At 37.5% G+C, this 16,971-nt stretch overlaps 1 protein-coding gene across 1 annotated transcript; it reads right to left on the bottom strand.

The window, feature by feature from the left end:
* Nucleotides 1-3,233: 3,233 nt before the first annotated feature.
* LOC126875150 (uncharacterized) lies at nt 3,234-15,994 on the bottom strand. Its single transcript, XM_050637873.1, has 3 exons — nt 11,941-15,994; nt 8,602-8,735; nt 3,234-6,734 (listed from the first exon to the last, which is right to left on the bottom strand). The coding sequence occupies exons 1-3, from the start codon at nt 12,173-12,175 to the stop codon at nt 6,555-6,557; spliced, it is 549 nt and encodes a 182-aa protein (XP_050493830.1). The 5' UTR covers nt 12,176-15,994; the 3' UTR covers nt 3,234-6,554.
* Nucleotides 15,995-16,971: the final 977 nt, after the last annotated feature.

Genomic DNA, 16,971 nt, shown 5'->3' with positions numbered 1-16,971 from the left:
TGAACCTTCAAAAACTCAAAAATGTAAAATCTGTAGCGGCACATGAGTCATAGGACGATTTGAATCGAGAGTGACTAATGTTGTTGTTTTGCCTCGGAGTATTAACACCGTTACGAAGTACGAAATGTAATAAACAAACTCCGGACAAACCAATGTCGCCACAAGAGTTTTTCCACTGTCGGTGAATATTGAGCACGATAAACCCCGTGTGATGATGATAGAACAGTATAAGCAAAGAGAAATATGGCGATATAAAATAATTAGAAAATTACTCACAAACGATAGGTTATGTAGCCTCGTGCAGATATGGCGACACATGGTAATATTTCCGTGATTTTCTCACTGCCGATGATAAAACGAGGCGAAACCATTCACACAATAAACGACACCGGAGGGCACGCTATATAAATGATTACAGTTAAATATCGCTGAAGATTATCGGATATAAAACCATGTGCAGGGTTGGAGACGCGGATAAAATATCCATTGCAACTAACTGGCAGTAACTAAAGACACGCGGCAAAATATCACACATGACGAATACTCGGAAGACGCTATTAACGAGGTATTTTATTTAATAGACTAACGATTCACCTATTTATCACAGTATTTTTGTAAAATAACCTGGAGCACGTGACGACACAAGTAAAACGCAACCATACTGCATTTATTATTTAATGCGGTTTGTTTTATTTACTTATTCATTATTATTGACTGTATGGTATTTATTATTTATTTATTTGTTATTACTATTATTTATATATTTATTTTTACCTTTATTATTATATATGTAGCGATTACGTACGCATCATCAGGTCTTAAATAGAACGATGGGCGCTTAGACTATATGTAATTATTTATTTATTTATTCATGTGTTTATTAAGATTTATTTTTGGATGGCTTTCGTTGACGACTTGGCGAATTTTATGGTTATGATTGGATACATTTGAACGGTTTTCTGATTTTGGACGATGACGACTTTGGCGATGTCCACGGACTTATCTTTTTCTATTATAATCTATGGATATCGAATAAGGGATATAAACTTACGGCGCAGGAGGTTTTGGAGCCCCCGAACCCGTCGGGAAAACGAGTGGCTGTCCAGGCTCGACCCGACGGTCATCTGGCTACTGGCAGAACGGCGGGGGGAGGTAGATCCCCAGGCACCCCCTCGTACGGTAAGAGCTACTGGGGAGAAGGAGAAAGAGAAGGAGAAAATCAAGGCAAAAAAGGTGATAGTGGGAGAAAAGAAACCGAGGATGGTTTCTGATATTAAGCTAAGTGATGACGTGACAATCTCGGCTATTCCGAGGAAAGATGGGGGAGGGGGGGGGGGGGAGAAGATTTCTGTCCCTTCAAACCGAGTAGGAGGCGCGATGGACGCATCTCGCTGCGCCGTTACCAACGGGGGCCACGAGGAGGCGGAGCTGCCAGCACGTAGCTCGGTCGCAGCAGGTTGTCTTTTCAGTCGATTATTCCCTGCACCGTCTCGGCATTCATTTGCATGAGTACCACCTGCACCGACGGTCGCAGGGTTAATCCGACGGTACATCGTCGCTCTCCTATTCAACGGTCATCTTCAGTCGCTTGGATCCTCCAAAGCATTGGCGATGAAATGACTTGCCGCCGATTCCAACGCGACAAACACTTTGAAGCCGAATATGGAGCAGTATTACAAGAATACCTGGAACTGGGACACATGACGAAAATCATCACAGGCCCCGCCGACGACAGCAGGTACTATCTACCGCATCACGGCTTGATTAAGACATCGAGCCAAACAACCAAACTCCGTGTCGTATTCGACGGATCGGCAACGAACACCACCGGACTCTCCTTAAATGATACACTTTATACAGGGCCCAAGCTGCAGAAAGATTTGTTTTGCACGTTCATTAGATTCCGCTCTTATTAATACGTACTCACTAGCGATATTTAAAAGATGTACCGGCAATTCCTCATATGACCAGAGGACCGAAAATATCAAAGGATATTATGGCACAGCGCGAGTGGAGAAACCGAAACACATCAACTCAACACAGTAACGTTTGGTTTATCCGCAGCCCCGTATCTAGCCATTCGGTGCTTCAAGCAACTGGCAAAAGACGAGGGATATCGATTTCCGCGTGCAGCGCAAGTACTGCAGCGAGATTTCTACGTCGACAATGCTATCACCGGAGCTGAGACGAAGAGCGAAGCTCTTACACTTCGATCTGCGGCGGCAAATGAGTCAGAAGGCATTTCAAATCATGTCGTTGTTTTGCCTCGAAGTATCGAGACCATTAGATTACAAGTAATGTAAGGAGAAATAAATTCCGGGCAAAACAATGTCATCGCTACATGCAACCGTCGAATGAAGACGAATTTGAATTTTCCGATTCTCCCCCGAGCAGTATAAAGAAACAGACGCGATAGCGTGCGACACAGTATCGAACAGTTCATATCGAGTATCAACGAGTATTAACGAGCATTTCCGAGTATCTAAGCGACGAACAATAACGAGTATCAATTCCGAGTTTTGTATTGTATCAACGACTCACTGTAGGGATATTTATTTATTTCGAATATACTTGACGGACTGCGACAGCACTATTTCGCCCTCATTACTTCGCGATAACGATTCACTACTAATCCTTCACATTCGTGACCTCGATGTAAAAGAAAACACTAACATGGCGACTACGAAAGACGATGTTAAGGCTACGGGTAGTGTCGCGGTTACAATGCCTCCGCTGCAACCCTCCAACATTACTGTCTGGTTTGCGTTGTTGGAAACGCAACTAGACGCGGTGGACGTTACGTCCGATAAGGTAAGGTTCACCACCCTTGCAAAGAGCCTCGACGGTCAGCTCCTCCAGCAGGTGGAGAGCGTCATGACGGACCCGCCAGCCACCACCGAGACAAAATAAGAAATTAAAGAACGAACTTATTCACATCTTACCGACTCGGATAGCGATCGCGTAAAAAGTTGGTGGAGAATGAAGAAATGGGCGATAGGAAACCGTCCCAGTTGTACCACCATCTGAGAAAGCTCGCCAGCTCCTCCACACCAGATGAGTTTGTCCGATCGTTGTGGAGAAATCGGCTCCCCACCTGCATCAGGCGCATACTAGCTGCCGTCGACGATTCCGACCTAGACAAACTGATGCCATCAGCGGACCTCATCGCGGAGGAGTTCAAATGAGATACGGGACATACTTCGCAGATAGGTATGATAACGGACCACCCGGCGCACTCGGAACCATCTGAAGCTCCCTGGCTCACGCTTTTTAATACATTTAACGACCAGATGAACCAATTAAGGGTCGAGGTGAGTGCGATGAATATTAATCATCCTCCGCGTCGGCACTGGCCATCAAGAAGTCGGAGCCGTTCCAGGTCGCGACAAAGGACGCAAGATTCCGGCCTCTGTTATTATCATGAAGTATTCCGCGAATGTGCGAGAAGATGTCGATTCCCGAGTTAGTGGAAACAGGGAAACGCGACCAGCTCTCCGTAAACGCGGCGAACGCCGACGGCTTAAAGACACGCCGCATTTTCGTTAAAGATATACTAACGAAAATCTCGTATTTAGTGGACACCGGTGCTGACATTTGTGTTTATCCGCGCAGCAAGATCCGCGGACACACGAACAAACCCGACTACGAACTGTTCGCGGCCAACGGAACGCGGATCGCGACATACGGTATCGTTACAGTTTCCCTCAATTTATCGTTACGCCGCGAAATCAAAAGTCAGCTCTGCTCAAATCCCAAACCATTCCTCGGTTCGAGTTGAGAGGAGCACTCCTCCTCACGTCCCTGATATCGACAGTACAGCAGGCCCTATTGCACAACATTACTTGAACTATCCAAAAGATAAACCGATTCCACCATCGTACTCCACTGGATGAACACATCGCATGGAAAGATTCAAAACATTTGTCGCCAACATAGTTTCCGAAATCCAAAAAAAAAACCAGTATCCGTGATTGGTGTCATGTTCCCACCAACGACAATCCCGCGGATCTAAGAATGCCCGAAGAGTTTCTACGCCCGACCATTTGGAAGCACGGTCCTGAGTAGCTCCACTGGTCTGAAGACTGCTGCTAGATATACATATCAACACCACAAATCGAATTACCGGAACAGAAGAGGGTCATTTGTCCGTCCGCAACTCCCGCCCATTATACTCGCCGTGGCCCAAGTTGATACGAATCATCGCTCGTTGCCTCCGTTGTAAACAAAAACAAAACCGAGCGACGCCCTTAACTGTAACCGAATTGAACCTAACACACGATAAGCTAATAAAATTATTACAGAACATCCATTCTTCCGGGGAAATGCGTACACTCCGAAAGGATCGAAACACGGCAGTAAAAGGGAAACTCACGCGACTCAACCCCTTCATAGACAAGGAAGGAATATTGCGATTTGGTGGCCGACTTAGTCAGTGATCTTTACCCAAAAACATCCTATAATAGTACCTAAATCATCAGTCGCATTATCACAGAAAGCATTATCGAACATGAACACAAGGCCCACGTGCACTCCGACACGCAGGCCACGTTATATGTAGTAGGACAACAATACTGGCCTGTCGGCGGCCGAAGTCAAGTCTGGTGTACCATAAGAGGCTGCGTCCGTTGCTGTCACGCTCAACCACCACGGGTGGATTACATAATGGGGGATTTGCCGGAGTAACGGAATCTCGCCCATCCACAAACCTCGGCGTCGATTATTGTGGGCCATTCCACATCAAGGAGAAACGAAATCGTAACCGCCGTCAGATCAAGGTATACGTGGCCATCTTTTTATGCCTAGCAGTTAAGGCGGCGCACATTGAGCTCGTTGGAGATCTCACGAGCGAAACCTTCATCGCTCGGCGAAGGTTTTGCTCGACCATCCACTCCGATAACGGCACAAACCTTATCGGCGCAAACAATGAATTTCCTAATGATTCACTAATGAGTTTGTCTGAGCGAGATTTCAAGAACACTCCATCCAACCGTCTTTCTCGATGGCAACAGAGAGGACAACGTGCTCTCAATGCAGTGGCCTCTGGGTCGAGTTATCAAGATCCAGCCAGGTGCCGATGGTATCATCCGGACAGCTATAGTTCAGACGGCAAAGAGCATTTTGGATCGGAGCGTCAAAAGGCTTGTTCCACTGCCGAATCAACCCGATCTCGAGAAATCCGAATAACAAACGACCGGGACGAAATAGGATGAGAATTCAAACAACACCACACCTCGCTAACTTTGATCGGTACCCTCTCCTCGGGGGAGGATGTTACGTCTGGTGATTCTCTGCATTGACCAGGCCACACACAGCGGGCAAGACGGCAGCCAGATGTCTATACATCCTTACTGCGTACCCTCCCTAAATCTCAGGAATTTTCTAAACAACAATATCCTTTGATAAACAAATATCCTTTTACTTTACAGGAAAGTTGGCTTTTCTCGCGTATGATGCTTCCCACTACCAACTTTCTCTCGGGGGCCTTAGTACTCTTCCTCACCCACCAACTTGTCAAATGACCAATTAACAGCAAAATCTATTCCCTCACTCTAGCACCGAAAACTTGTCCTTAACAAATCAGCTCTTTTCGTGTCCTTAGACCCACCCAAGTTTCCTCTGCAGCATCATCTTCACAGAAAGTCAGTTTTAATACATATCTCGAACCGTTCTCATCTAAGCTTACGTCGCGTACTCCACACTTTGTCTATCAATTGAAATTTAATTATATCTTATCAATTTATATCTCTCTAGTCAAGAAGTTGTTGGTATAAACATTAATTTATACCTGTCAAATCAGTGTAAACTCAATTGAAGCACCCCATATTAACCTAACAGAAATAAGGAGATCGATCAGTTCGTGGCGTCGATTATTTAATCCTAACGGGAATTTACGACTCTCGTTGACGTGCTTTCTCGCAATCGCGTCTCTCCGCGAACGGTCGAAACAGTATTACTTAAGTAAAAATAGCAGTATTACTATTTGATACAGTATTATTTGAAATAGAAATTGATGGAAATATTATTATTTGAAATACTTTTATCTTATATTTCAATGAAACACTCATTTCATAATAATTTGTATGAGTTAATATTGAAATATGTATTTGAAATACCATTTATATACATAATTATTATTTCAAAAAAAAATTTATTTGCCAAATCTTGTGTCTACCAACAGATAAAAGAAAGAAAGAAAAACTAAGTAAAGCTGAATAACTTCTTTTACCACTTATGTATTTGGTACATATTAAACTTCAAAGTTCTATGCACGCGCTTTTCGGTCCTAGAATTGAATTTGTTTGTCATATATATTAATCTCTTATTAACAAAAAATTTCTCTCAACAGAAAATAGAAACCATCTTATTTAACTTCGGTGTCGATCTGAAATACATAAATAATTTGCTTATAATATACATATGTGCTGTTAGCAAATATTTACCTATTGTTATTTGTTTTATAATATACTTCAATTTCATAAAAAATTTCTTGGTAAACTTAATAATATTGTACGTACGATGTGTGATATTCAAGTTTTTATATTTATTTTAAAGAATCAAAACTGATATTTCCTTTCAAATGCTTCTAAGTAACTTCCTTTCTTGCTTCTACGTACACCTTTCATATTTCTATCAACAGCAGCATGCAATGATTTATCGATGCACTTTTTAAAGCTTTCTACTTCTATTTCACAAGTTAACGTATTTCCCTTATTTGCTTTTAAACAATCTGACACCTTTAATTAGTATATAATATACATGAATATATGATATTTCATATTATATAAAAGGTTGACGAGAAAAACAAGGTATGTCAATTTCAACAAATTTTGAATTTAACATCTTTTCATATATTTCTGTGTGTGCTCTTTATCACTAGCTATGTCGCGTTAATTCGAATTAAATTATCGTGTACAACGTATTTTTCATTTATTACTGTTTCCTGTATTATATATTACCTAAAATTACAAGTAAAACTGGGAAACGATGCAGAATGAAATGAAGAACGAAATGTCTTATTTTGATAGAATATTTATGAGAAAATATAAAATATTGTGACATTACATATTGAAAAATAAATTTTCGTTGTCTGAAAAGTGCTACAACATGACATTGTCCCTTTTTATCCTGGGCCTGTCATACAATTTCATTTAAATTATAATATCAAGTGTTACTTATAAGGGAATATCAACAAGCTATTAGCAAAATCGTTTCCTTTCATGGAAGATCGTAAAATTGAGAAAAACTAGGATTCGAGTCACCTGTTCCTCACTACCGCACCGGTGCGCTAAGTCTATTTAAGCTTATATGCAGCCGAATCGAAACAGACGCAGCTATTAAAAAAATTCTCCTACTCAAGAGAAGTTATTATCGGACAAAGTTAGCAAATAGCTAAATGACATAGATAATGTACTATACGTTTATATCTACCAATGTGTTCAATTTTGAATTATTGAAAACTTCCATTTATAGATACTACTTCTTGAGGAAAACAGGATTTCCTCAGTAGATGTGTGTGTTTGAGCCCAGTCACATTACACTACAAAATAGCCTTAGCGGGCTAATACGACAGTGAGGAACGGGTAATTCAAATCTCAGCTTTTTCGCAATTTTAGGACCTTCCGTGAAAGCAAACGACTTCATTACCAGCTCGTTGATCTCGTATCGATATGCACTATAGTGTTATCTATACAAAAATACAATATTCCGTTAAAAAAATTAAATTGACTTTGAAATCTCTGCCACCATATTAGACATGAAAAAAATATCTTCACAACATAACATCCTCCTCTATACCAAACAACTTTTGTTACAGCACTTTTTTCGTATCATCATTTCCTTAAAAGATATTTCACTTTACTGAGATGAAACAGAAATCCTGTATATATATGTATAACTGATTTTATTTGTATTATGTATATTTACTTCTTGCAGTCAGACAGAGCTTACATAGCGTGCTATTGATGAAGCTGTTAGAAATTATCTTATACTGAGAAATATAATAACACTTTGTACAGGGTGTTCCGCTACAGATGCCAGGAAATTTAAGGGATGATTCTTGTACCCGAAGTAAGACGAAAATTAAGAATAAAAAAATTGTGTTTCTTAGTTTTTGACAATGGAAAATCGGAAAAAATACCCTTACACGAACGAAAGGAGGTCAGCATAAGCAACAGGGTGCACAGTGATCCTCAATCCGAATGACACATGGGCGGCAACTTATTTTTTACAGGTCGTACAAAAAATACCATGGTGTTCAGAGACGTAAACTGCTATTGTTCCGTTCACGAGTGTCCACAGAACGATCACGCACGCATCGCGATTGTCTCGGGCGAATACGGTGCAGCATTCTATCTCCCAGATGTGGGTCGTTCGCTAGATTCAGCAGGTTTTAACGTATCAGTATCCCGCAATCGTTTATCTATTTTGCAAAATATCTTTACTTTACTTTAAATATCATAGTCCTATTGTGATATCTTTCGCCGTATGAACGTAATAGCGCTTTTGTGCTATTGCCGCCGTCGCATCGTAGCAAAAATGTATACATTTTGTAAACAATGGCTGCGATATAAATATTACTACACTGCATACAACGCTAATTACGCGCACTGCACACCCAAGTAACAATACGTCCAAGTGACACTTTACTTTAATTTTTTCAGCTCTCTGAAAGTTCCTCGTCGACTGTTGGAATAATTCTGTTCTTTCAACTGCTCTAACCTCTTGCTTCGAAATATCTAAAATGTGGCAATGTAGCGATAGAGAGTTAGTAACTTCTTCACAATCACCTGACTTAAATTCTATGGAACACGTATGGGCGGCGTAAGTGCCGACAGGCCCAATGGGACATCGATATCCCTACCGGTCCTTCCGCCAAATACTCGGAAGAAGGCATACGTGACCACGTTCGCAGACGTCTAACGAACACATGCGTAGTGGGGATATCGAGAGATGACAAAAGGAAAGAAAGCGGATTGAGAGATGAGTCGTAAGCGAGTGTCACACGCTCAAGAAGACCACCAGCTCAGAAACAGTAATAGGATAAGCTACAGACATCGAAACAATAACCAAATAGTAACGAAATAGGCGCCTCTGAGATACGCCAGACGACAACCTCTCCAGAAGGACTAAAACCACAATATAAAAGCCGTCCAAATTAAACGTTCGAATCAACCTGTTAAAACATTTTGACCCAGTCTTTTGTAACACTTTGAACCGTCACTCGGTTGGACTTGCCTATTGAAAATCCTATTATCATATACAAAGTTCAATTTCTTCATCTTATTCGTGAAACGTTCGAACTGCGACGCGAGGAGATTGTAACGTCGACAAATATCTCCAACCGACTCAGGAAACCTGAACCGCCTTGCACATGACACCGACTCCCAAGATAAAGCAATATAAATTCGACACGTAGGCATAAGATAAACGAACATCTAGAAGGTCTGGATCTTGATCGAAGCTTCAATCTTTCGGTAACAGTCTAATCGCACATTTGTAATCCTATTATAGAATAAAGGTATCTTGAACTCTGGTTCAAGAACCCAACATTTTTTTATTATTATTTTCCCATTATTTTTACGTGACAAGATCACCGGCGATCTATCGATCTCGTGATTTGTTGTGTCTCCCACGTGACACGAGAGTCGTAAGTGAATAGTGGCGATTGCGACAGTTGTCAACAAGAGTTGTGAATAAATAGTCAGAATTAACAAACGCATTGTTAAATAAAACGCCGAGTATTTCTTTACCACCCTACACGTCCATCCGTCGCCTAAGCTTGCGTTGTACATAAGCGTGTAAACTGTGTTTCTGAGCTTATTACTGTACCGATATTATTATATTGTCGTGCAAGTCGCCCTGGCGCAACAACACCTTTTCTTACTTTCGAACATTTTAAACAGAATTAATTGGGATAATCGAGGCTCTACTGTGTTATGATTTCCGCTGTTGTAAGTCTAGTATCGAGTTGAAAAGAGTGTTACGTTCTGAACAATTTTTCTGTTATTCTGCCATTGATCTAAATGCTTTTGGACTACATCTTCGGTGTATTGGGAACTCCATAATCGAAAACAGTCCATGATGTTTATTAGATAATTCACCGTATTAACGGCGCGGATCAGTTGTTTGAAAAGAACATTTTTCGCTGGAAAACAGATTGAACTACTCTCCTCTCCTCTACTACTACAAGGCCTTTTGTATAATTCGATAATACTAAAGCATCCTGGAATATTCCTCATCGGATTCTCACGGAGAGAATTTGGAATCGCATTCAATACTAGACTGAATTTCGTAATAGCGATGTTTCGCGTTCTATCGTCATCACTGCACGTCAGCCAGTCTTTTGTGCTTTTTATAAAAATTTATATAACATAAATTTTATATTACAATAAAATAATAAATTTGTAGCGGTAAATGAGTCATAGGACGAGGCGGATCGAGAGCGTCTCATGTTATTGTTGTGCTTCGGAACACGGATACAACCTTGACGCTTGAATCATATCGATAGACAAAAACAAAGTCACCGTTATGGGCAATCGTCGATCTTAGACAAGTTCAAACTTTCCGATTCCCCCCGACCAGTATAAATATACAGACGCATATACCGAGTGACACATATTAGTCCATCATTACCTACGATTCGGGTTTTCCGCGAGCGAACATATACTATCGTTACGAATACAGTAAACGAGCGTCTTACAACAGTTTGTACTTTATTTATTTAATTATTTAACTTATTCGATATATATTTGACGGGTTGCGACAGTACACTCGTTACACATTATATATCCTCGACCAATTCTCCACAAATTATAACAGAATTTATGTTACATAATATAATTTGTAGAAATTTGTATGTATGTAATTGACTTGAAATTGTACATAAGGAAATTCATTAAAATAAAAAGTTCTTTTAGAAAATACCATGGTAACGCATGATGTTGTCATATTGATGTACATGTCAAGTATGAACATTAACGACAATATCAGATATGCCTTTTCCCTCCGTGAATGAAACATTTGATTTCGAATGAGGAATGTTTAATCCAAACTCGTATCAGCATCTACATTCTGCGATACGCGAGAGTCACGTAACGAGAAAATTATAAACTTTTCAGCTATGAAAATTTTACCTTCTGATATACACAGTTACATATATGATCGATTGTTATCGATTGTTAAATAGAACTGTTACATTATTATAACCGTTTAACAAATATAAATAAAATTGAATAATTATCATAGAGGAAATTTTACTGTTAATGCAAGAAATATAGGTTTGTGTGGAAAATTTGTTTGTCATTATGCATGCACCAATTTATTAATAATGGCGTTGTAAATTATGAAGTTAATAGATAAATTGTAAGGGTGAATCAATGTGTTTGAAGGAAAGGGAAGAAAGGAAAAGACAAGAACACTGCTATAACTTCCCAACCTAACGAATCACGATCCTTCATGCATCGAATTCGCAGCCTATTTCATTAGGCGCGACAGAAATGTATGTCTCGGAAGCTAAATCCGAACGACGATAACGCTATTGAAAGTTGTTCAGAATTTTGACCTTGACAACATACTTCGTTGAAATCGGTGAGATGGACCGCTTTGTGAGTAATTATTTAGTGATTTTCCCAACGAAGAGACAGCCATTTTTTAAAACATGCTTGAGGAATCAATATTTTTTTTTTACTAAACGTAAAGTATCTTTTACATTGTGCTACGTAGAAAGTAAACATTTTCTTAGTATAATTGATTCGAATTATACGTAAAGAAGGTTACTCAGAATAGCCCTATTTATTGTATGTAAGAAAATTTTGTAGATGTAAAAAGTAATCCATTTTTTTACATCGGAGTTATACATTATTATTTTATTATTAATGCTTAATAATATTATTTAATGGATTACTGCATTTTTTTTACAAGTTTTAAAACCTTTGTTTCAGCTGTATGAAAGACTTACTTTAACAGAATCAACGGGACAACCGCGTCGAGGTTTTGTGCGTGTATATGTATCAATGTCGTTTAAAAGTCTTTCAATTTCATTTATATGTAAACCAGCTTCTCTGGTATGATCCTTATCGACAGCAACTAATTTATCGAGCCAGCATTTTTCATCAGTTGTACAGATTTCTTCATTGACAATACCTTGAAATTTATTTGTTTTATTGAACATATTCATTTGTTAAATACGCTACTGTCTCATTAATTGATCCCTCTCAGTGACGAATTATCGTATTACGGTTCACCATCTCGCTGAACGTAGGGAAAGAAACCGCGAGTGAAGAAACAAAAATTAGAAAGTCGGCTTAATCCAAAATATATCTCGGTAACACAATGCCAAAATAACAATGAAGCCTTTATATTTTTAATTTTCTTTTTCTTTTTTAGTGAGACTTTTACCAATGTAATGAGATTTTTATGATTAAAACAAGACCAAACCACGATACAATCTGCGACATATTCGCTGATTTAATTACATCCGCCTATTTTCTTTCGCCTATTAAATGTGTATTTGAATGTGATCTAAAATATATTCTAATTTAACCACACATTCTAATTTTAACCCAAAAAATTCCATAAATTCGTTAGTAAAATTTTAATTGGAAAAAGGTTAAAAATAAAAAGTTTCATCATATTATTACTGTCACTCATTGAAATCCAAGTTCAGATTAGGATATTCATACTACTGAGCCAAGCTTCCCAGTGTGTCGTACTAATCTTTGGGGAAGTGGCGAGAGTGACGACCGATCAATTGAATGATATAAGATGACGTTCGATTGATAAAACAATACTGTAATTAATTAGTTAGAGCAATTTCTTCAAAATTTCATTCTAGCTATTTTATGATTATAATCGTTTTCCTTTCATATATTTCAAATTACGCATACAATATACTTGAATTGTTTATACATAACATATACAAATATTGTATAAAAAAATAAAATGTAATACACACGTGATGTGATTTATTTCTTTATTCGTACGCGAATAGAAGAAAACAAAGAAAAATAATATATTGATATATTAACTATATTATAATTTATAGTTTGCACTATACATTTTTAAATAATACTAATATAATTATACTATATCTAACATATTATAATGTATAATTAAACTAACAAATAGTTTGTTTCCTTAAATGTGTATATAGCAAACAGCTTGCTATAAATGTACACATTTGATCTCTAATAACAACAATTTTACTAGAAAACAATTATAATAGAACAATTATACTAGAAAAGAATAAAAATTAACCTTACTCTAAAAATAATATGATAATAATATGATGTTATTATGACATATAAAAAGAGTTCACACGCGCGTACATCTCTCTTCCACATACACACAAACTGAAGTATGAAATGAAATTCTTAAAAATTAAATGAATTATTTATACGTATAATATCAACTATCTACCTGACGTTAATCTCTGAAAAACAGAATTGCTAATTTTAATTGAACTTTCTTTCTCCGATATTTCCCTCTCAATGGCGGAATATTTTTCGGTCATCTTTGAAATTTTCTATTATGTGGAAAGTATAACCTTGTTAGACTATTTTCTCCCAATGTAATATAAATTTTTTTGTGTACTACTTGAACATTATCGCATCCGACGATGAACTTCTCATACTGTCTTTTTTTATACATACATAGTGTAAAATATTCGATTGGTACGTATACATCGATAATTCATTGAAGTGTCGTGTACGCCACGTTTATTCAAATTTCGAAAAGTCAAATTGTAAAATAGAGTAGCCGAAGCAATGAACACAGAGAATTTGTTCAAGTAAATATTTCATGTCTGCCAGATTATTTATCAGTGATAACTATCGTTACTCTTTAATTTGCGTATTTATTTGTAATTGCTGTTTGTAAGAGAATAATTTAGATATTATATTGTCTATTTTACTAAAGATAAACCATTTATTGTAGATTGAAAATATATAAACAATTCCATTCTAACAATAACATTTAATAGTATAACACATTTTAAACAAAAAGTTGTCACATTTTCACGTCACATTAATGTTTGTACACTATGGTATGTTCTGTATTTTAGTAGTTCTTAAAAACCATTCCAAGTCCAAAATAGATTTGTTTACATACAAACCGCTACAATATAATTCTATCTCAGTACAAAGCTATATTGAGAAGTATTAGTGTCTGAATTCTAACATGCCACATAAAGGACAGAATAGTAGTTTCGATAAAAGACATCTTGTTATTTATCATAAAGAAAAAGGTAAAAATTATCGTGAAATCGCACAATTGTTAATAATGGAGAAGAGCACAGTTGCGAATATTATTAAAAAATATAAAGAAGAAGACTGTATCAAATTTAAGAAAAAACCACCTCGAATTATTAATGAAAAGGAGGAAAGAATAATAATATGGAGAGTTGAAGAAGAGGTTGGCCGTGAAACTAGGAAACAAGTCAGTGTAGAAACAGTACAAGATTTAATGGTCGAATAGAAAGAAGAAAGCCGTATATAAACGAAATAAACAGAGGAAAAAGGATTGACTTTCGCTAAAGAATTCACGAAGAAACTTCAAAGAGAGTAAATAATGCATTTTTGATTCAGATAGAAAAAGAGTATAGTATGGCGAATAGTGAATGTAAGTAGTAAGTTTTGAAGTCCAAAGATTTAAAACCTACCTTAAAACACGGAGGAGGAGGTTCTGTGATTGTATGGGGATGCATTTCGAGTGTCGGTGTGAGTAAACTGGTGCTTATCGAAGATATATAGATAAGAATAAATATTTGGACCAATCGCATACGCTTTGGATAAATTGCAAGATGACAAAACTTATATGGGTGATATTTTTCCATAGATTTTAGATAGACAGAACATAGTTTTCAAAATATCGATGGCGTAGACAATTATACATGTTGAAGTGGTCACCACTTCTAAGAAACCTCTACATCTGGTCTTTTTAGCTTTCTCAAGCACTGAAGCTATCCACAGCGTATAGACAATAGACTGGGACGAAGACACACCATAAACAGTAGACAGGCTCAAATTATATTCCTACTTATACTTACACTTCTGTATTAAAATATATTTTCTACTATACAATTTATCTACGCGTTTTATTTTTCTCATTTTTACGAGTTTTTGGAAACCGAAGACTTAGAGAACATCTGATTACACAATTGCGATTGTTAGTCATCCAAGATGGAAATTACGGTGGATTGTAACCAAGATGGAAGATAGACGTAATTATATCAAAGAAATAGTGCTGAAAACTTTAAAAGGTGTATGAAATCAATCCTCTTCACTCTCGCAATGCAAAGTGTAAGATATAGTAGAATTAGACGATTTCTTTTCATTCATGGGAAAACCGAGTGAGTTTTGACAATGATAGTAACACTGTACAATTAGAATCGTTGAAAAACTGAGACTATAACGTCGCATGAATTCAAAATATCACAAAGTGCAAATATACGAAACAATTTCGTCGTCTATCGCAGTTGAAAGATCGCTTAGCTTCGCTGGATTGATTCTGTGCCAGCGAAGGAGTAGCCTAAGTGACGAAAACTTTGAACGATTCACTCTGTTACATGCAAATAGTCACTAAAAGAGGAAACTAAATTTATTTTCAATATTATGGTTTCTTGCATTTTAATATCATTTCTTTCCCCAATCTATTTTTGTCATCAAGAAATATTTGAAATAATATTTAATGCAAAGTTAAAATATTTTATTTTATGTTTTAGATTATTAAAATAACGTAAACGTATGAATAAAGATATTAGTGACGGGTGATGAGATTGCAATAAAGGACCAGGACATTCAACAGTCCTAAGTGAGGTGCGGAAAAGTGACATTGAAAAATCGGGTAGGAGAAACTCTTACACCCCAAAATATTGTTGATAAGAAAATTGCAGAAGCCAGACAAACCCAGAAAATAAAACAGGAAATAATGAGACAATGAGGAAGAGTAAACATACCGTCTTAAAATAATAAAAATAATAATATAATTAAAATAATAAAAACTCACAGGTGATGACTGATAATGTAGGGACGTGTAGAAACGACGACGTTCAGAATGTATCTGATGTGATGTGATGACGAATACGTGCTAACACGAGCAATAAGCGGCTATCTTGGAGAGATTGATCACGAGCATGCGCACGGTGCGATAGAGATGCCGCCGCCATAACGGTGCGCGCTAATTGGCCTGCGGAAATTGATGGAAGGTGACTGATTGATTCGCGGAATAAGTGCGCTGATTGGCCGATCAAGTAGAAAAGGTAGATAGCCAGCAGGAAGATCAACCTGAGGAAAATTTGGACGCATTTTTAAGAATAAAAAGCAGGACGTAATTACAAAACGAAGAAGAATAGACATACTGACTTAAAATAATCAAAATTCACAGATGAAGACTGGACATATATGACACGAGTAGAGGCGATTGGCTGGTTTAAATAGATAAGTAAGATGGCCGACGAGTAGATCTACTAGAGGGAAATTTGACAACATTCTAAGAAAGGATGATAATAAAAGGGGGGAAATACTGTTTTTCCCGCGCGTTGATTACTAAAGTACGAACAAATAAGGAGACCAATCCTTAAGTAATACCCATGGTGGTTCCGGGGTTGGTCGTCATGTACCTTGTGAAGGCTAGGAAAGGAAGAAAGGTTTTTATTGAGTATGGCGTATACCATCTAACCCAATCTCACTTAACTCAACAGTACAGGCTGTTGGATATGCATAATGCATTTACCCTCCTCGTGGAATAAAAGCATTATCAAAATTAAAATCCTTTATTTGGCAGAATTTTACTGTCTATTTAAGATAGTTTTTATTTAAATTGTAGAACAACGAATATTTAAAACAGTATTTGCAATATTTTTTCTCCAAATTTTTCTAGGTTCTGGCTATCATACAGCCAAAAGCCAGGTAACACAGAATATGCCAGCTTTTAATAGAGAACCGAACCCAGAAGAAAAAGATGATATGATAATGC

The sequence above is a fragment of the Bombus huntii genome, chromosome 17 (assembly GCF_024542735.1).
Source record: "Bombus huntii isolate Logan2020A chromosome 17, iyBomHunt1.1, whole genome shotgun sequence".
In the NCBI taxonomy this organism is placed as follows: Eukaryota; Metazoa; Arthropoda; class Insecta; order Hymenoptera; family Apidae; genus Bombus; species Bombus huntii.
The sequence above is the reverse complement of the archived record's forward strand: the minus strand, read 5'-3'. Positions and strand labels throughout refer to the sequence as shown.

Coding starts and splice junctions, on each gene's coding strand:
- LOC126875150 (XM_050637873.1), bottom strand. CDS start 12,175: ATGAATATGTTCAATAAAACAAATAAATTTCAAGGTATTGTCAATGAA. Junction 8,736..11,940: donor TAAAGTAAGTCTTTCATACA/GCTGAAACAAAG, acceptor GCCACATTTTAG/ATATTTCGAAGCAAGAGGTT. Junction 6,735..8,601: donor TACTTGGGTGTGCAGTGCGC/GTAATTAGCGTT, acceptor TACTAATTAAAG/GTGTCAGATTGTTTAAAAGC.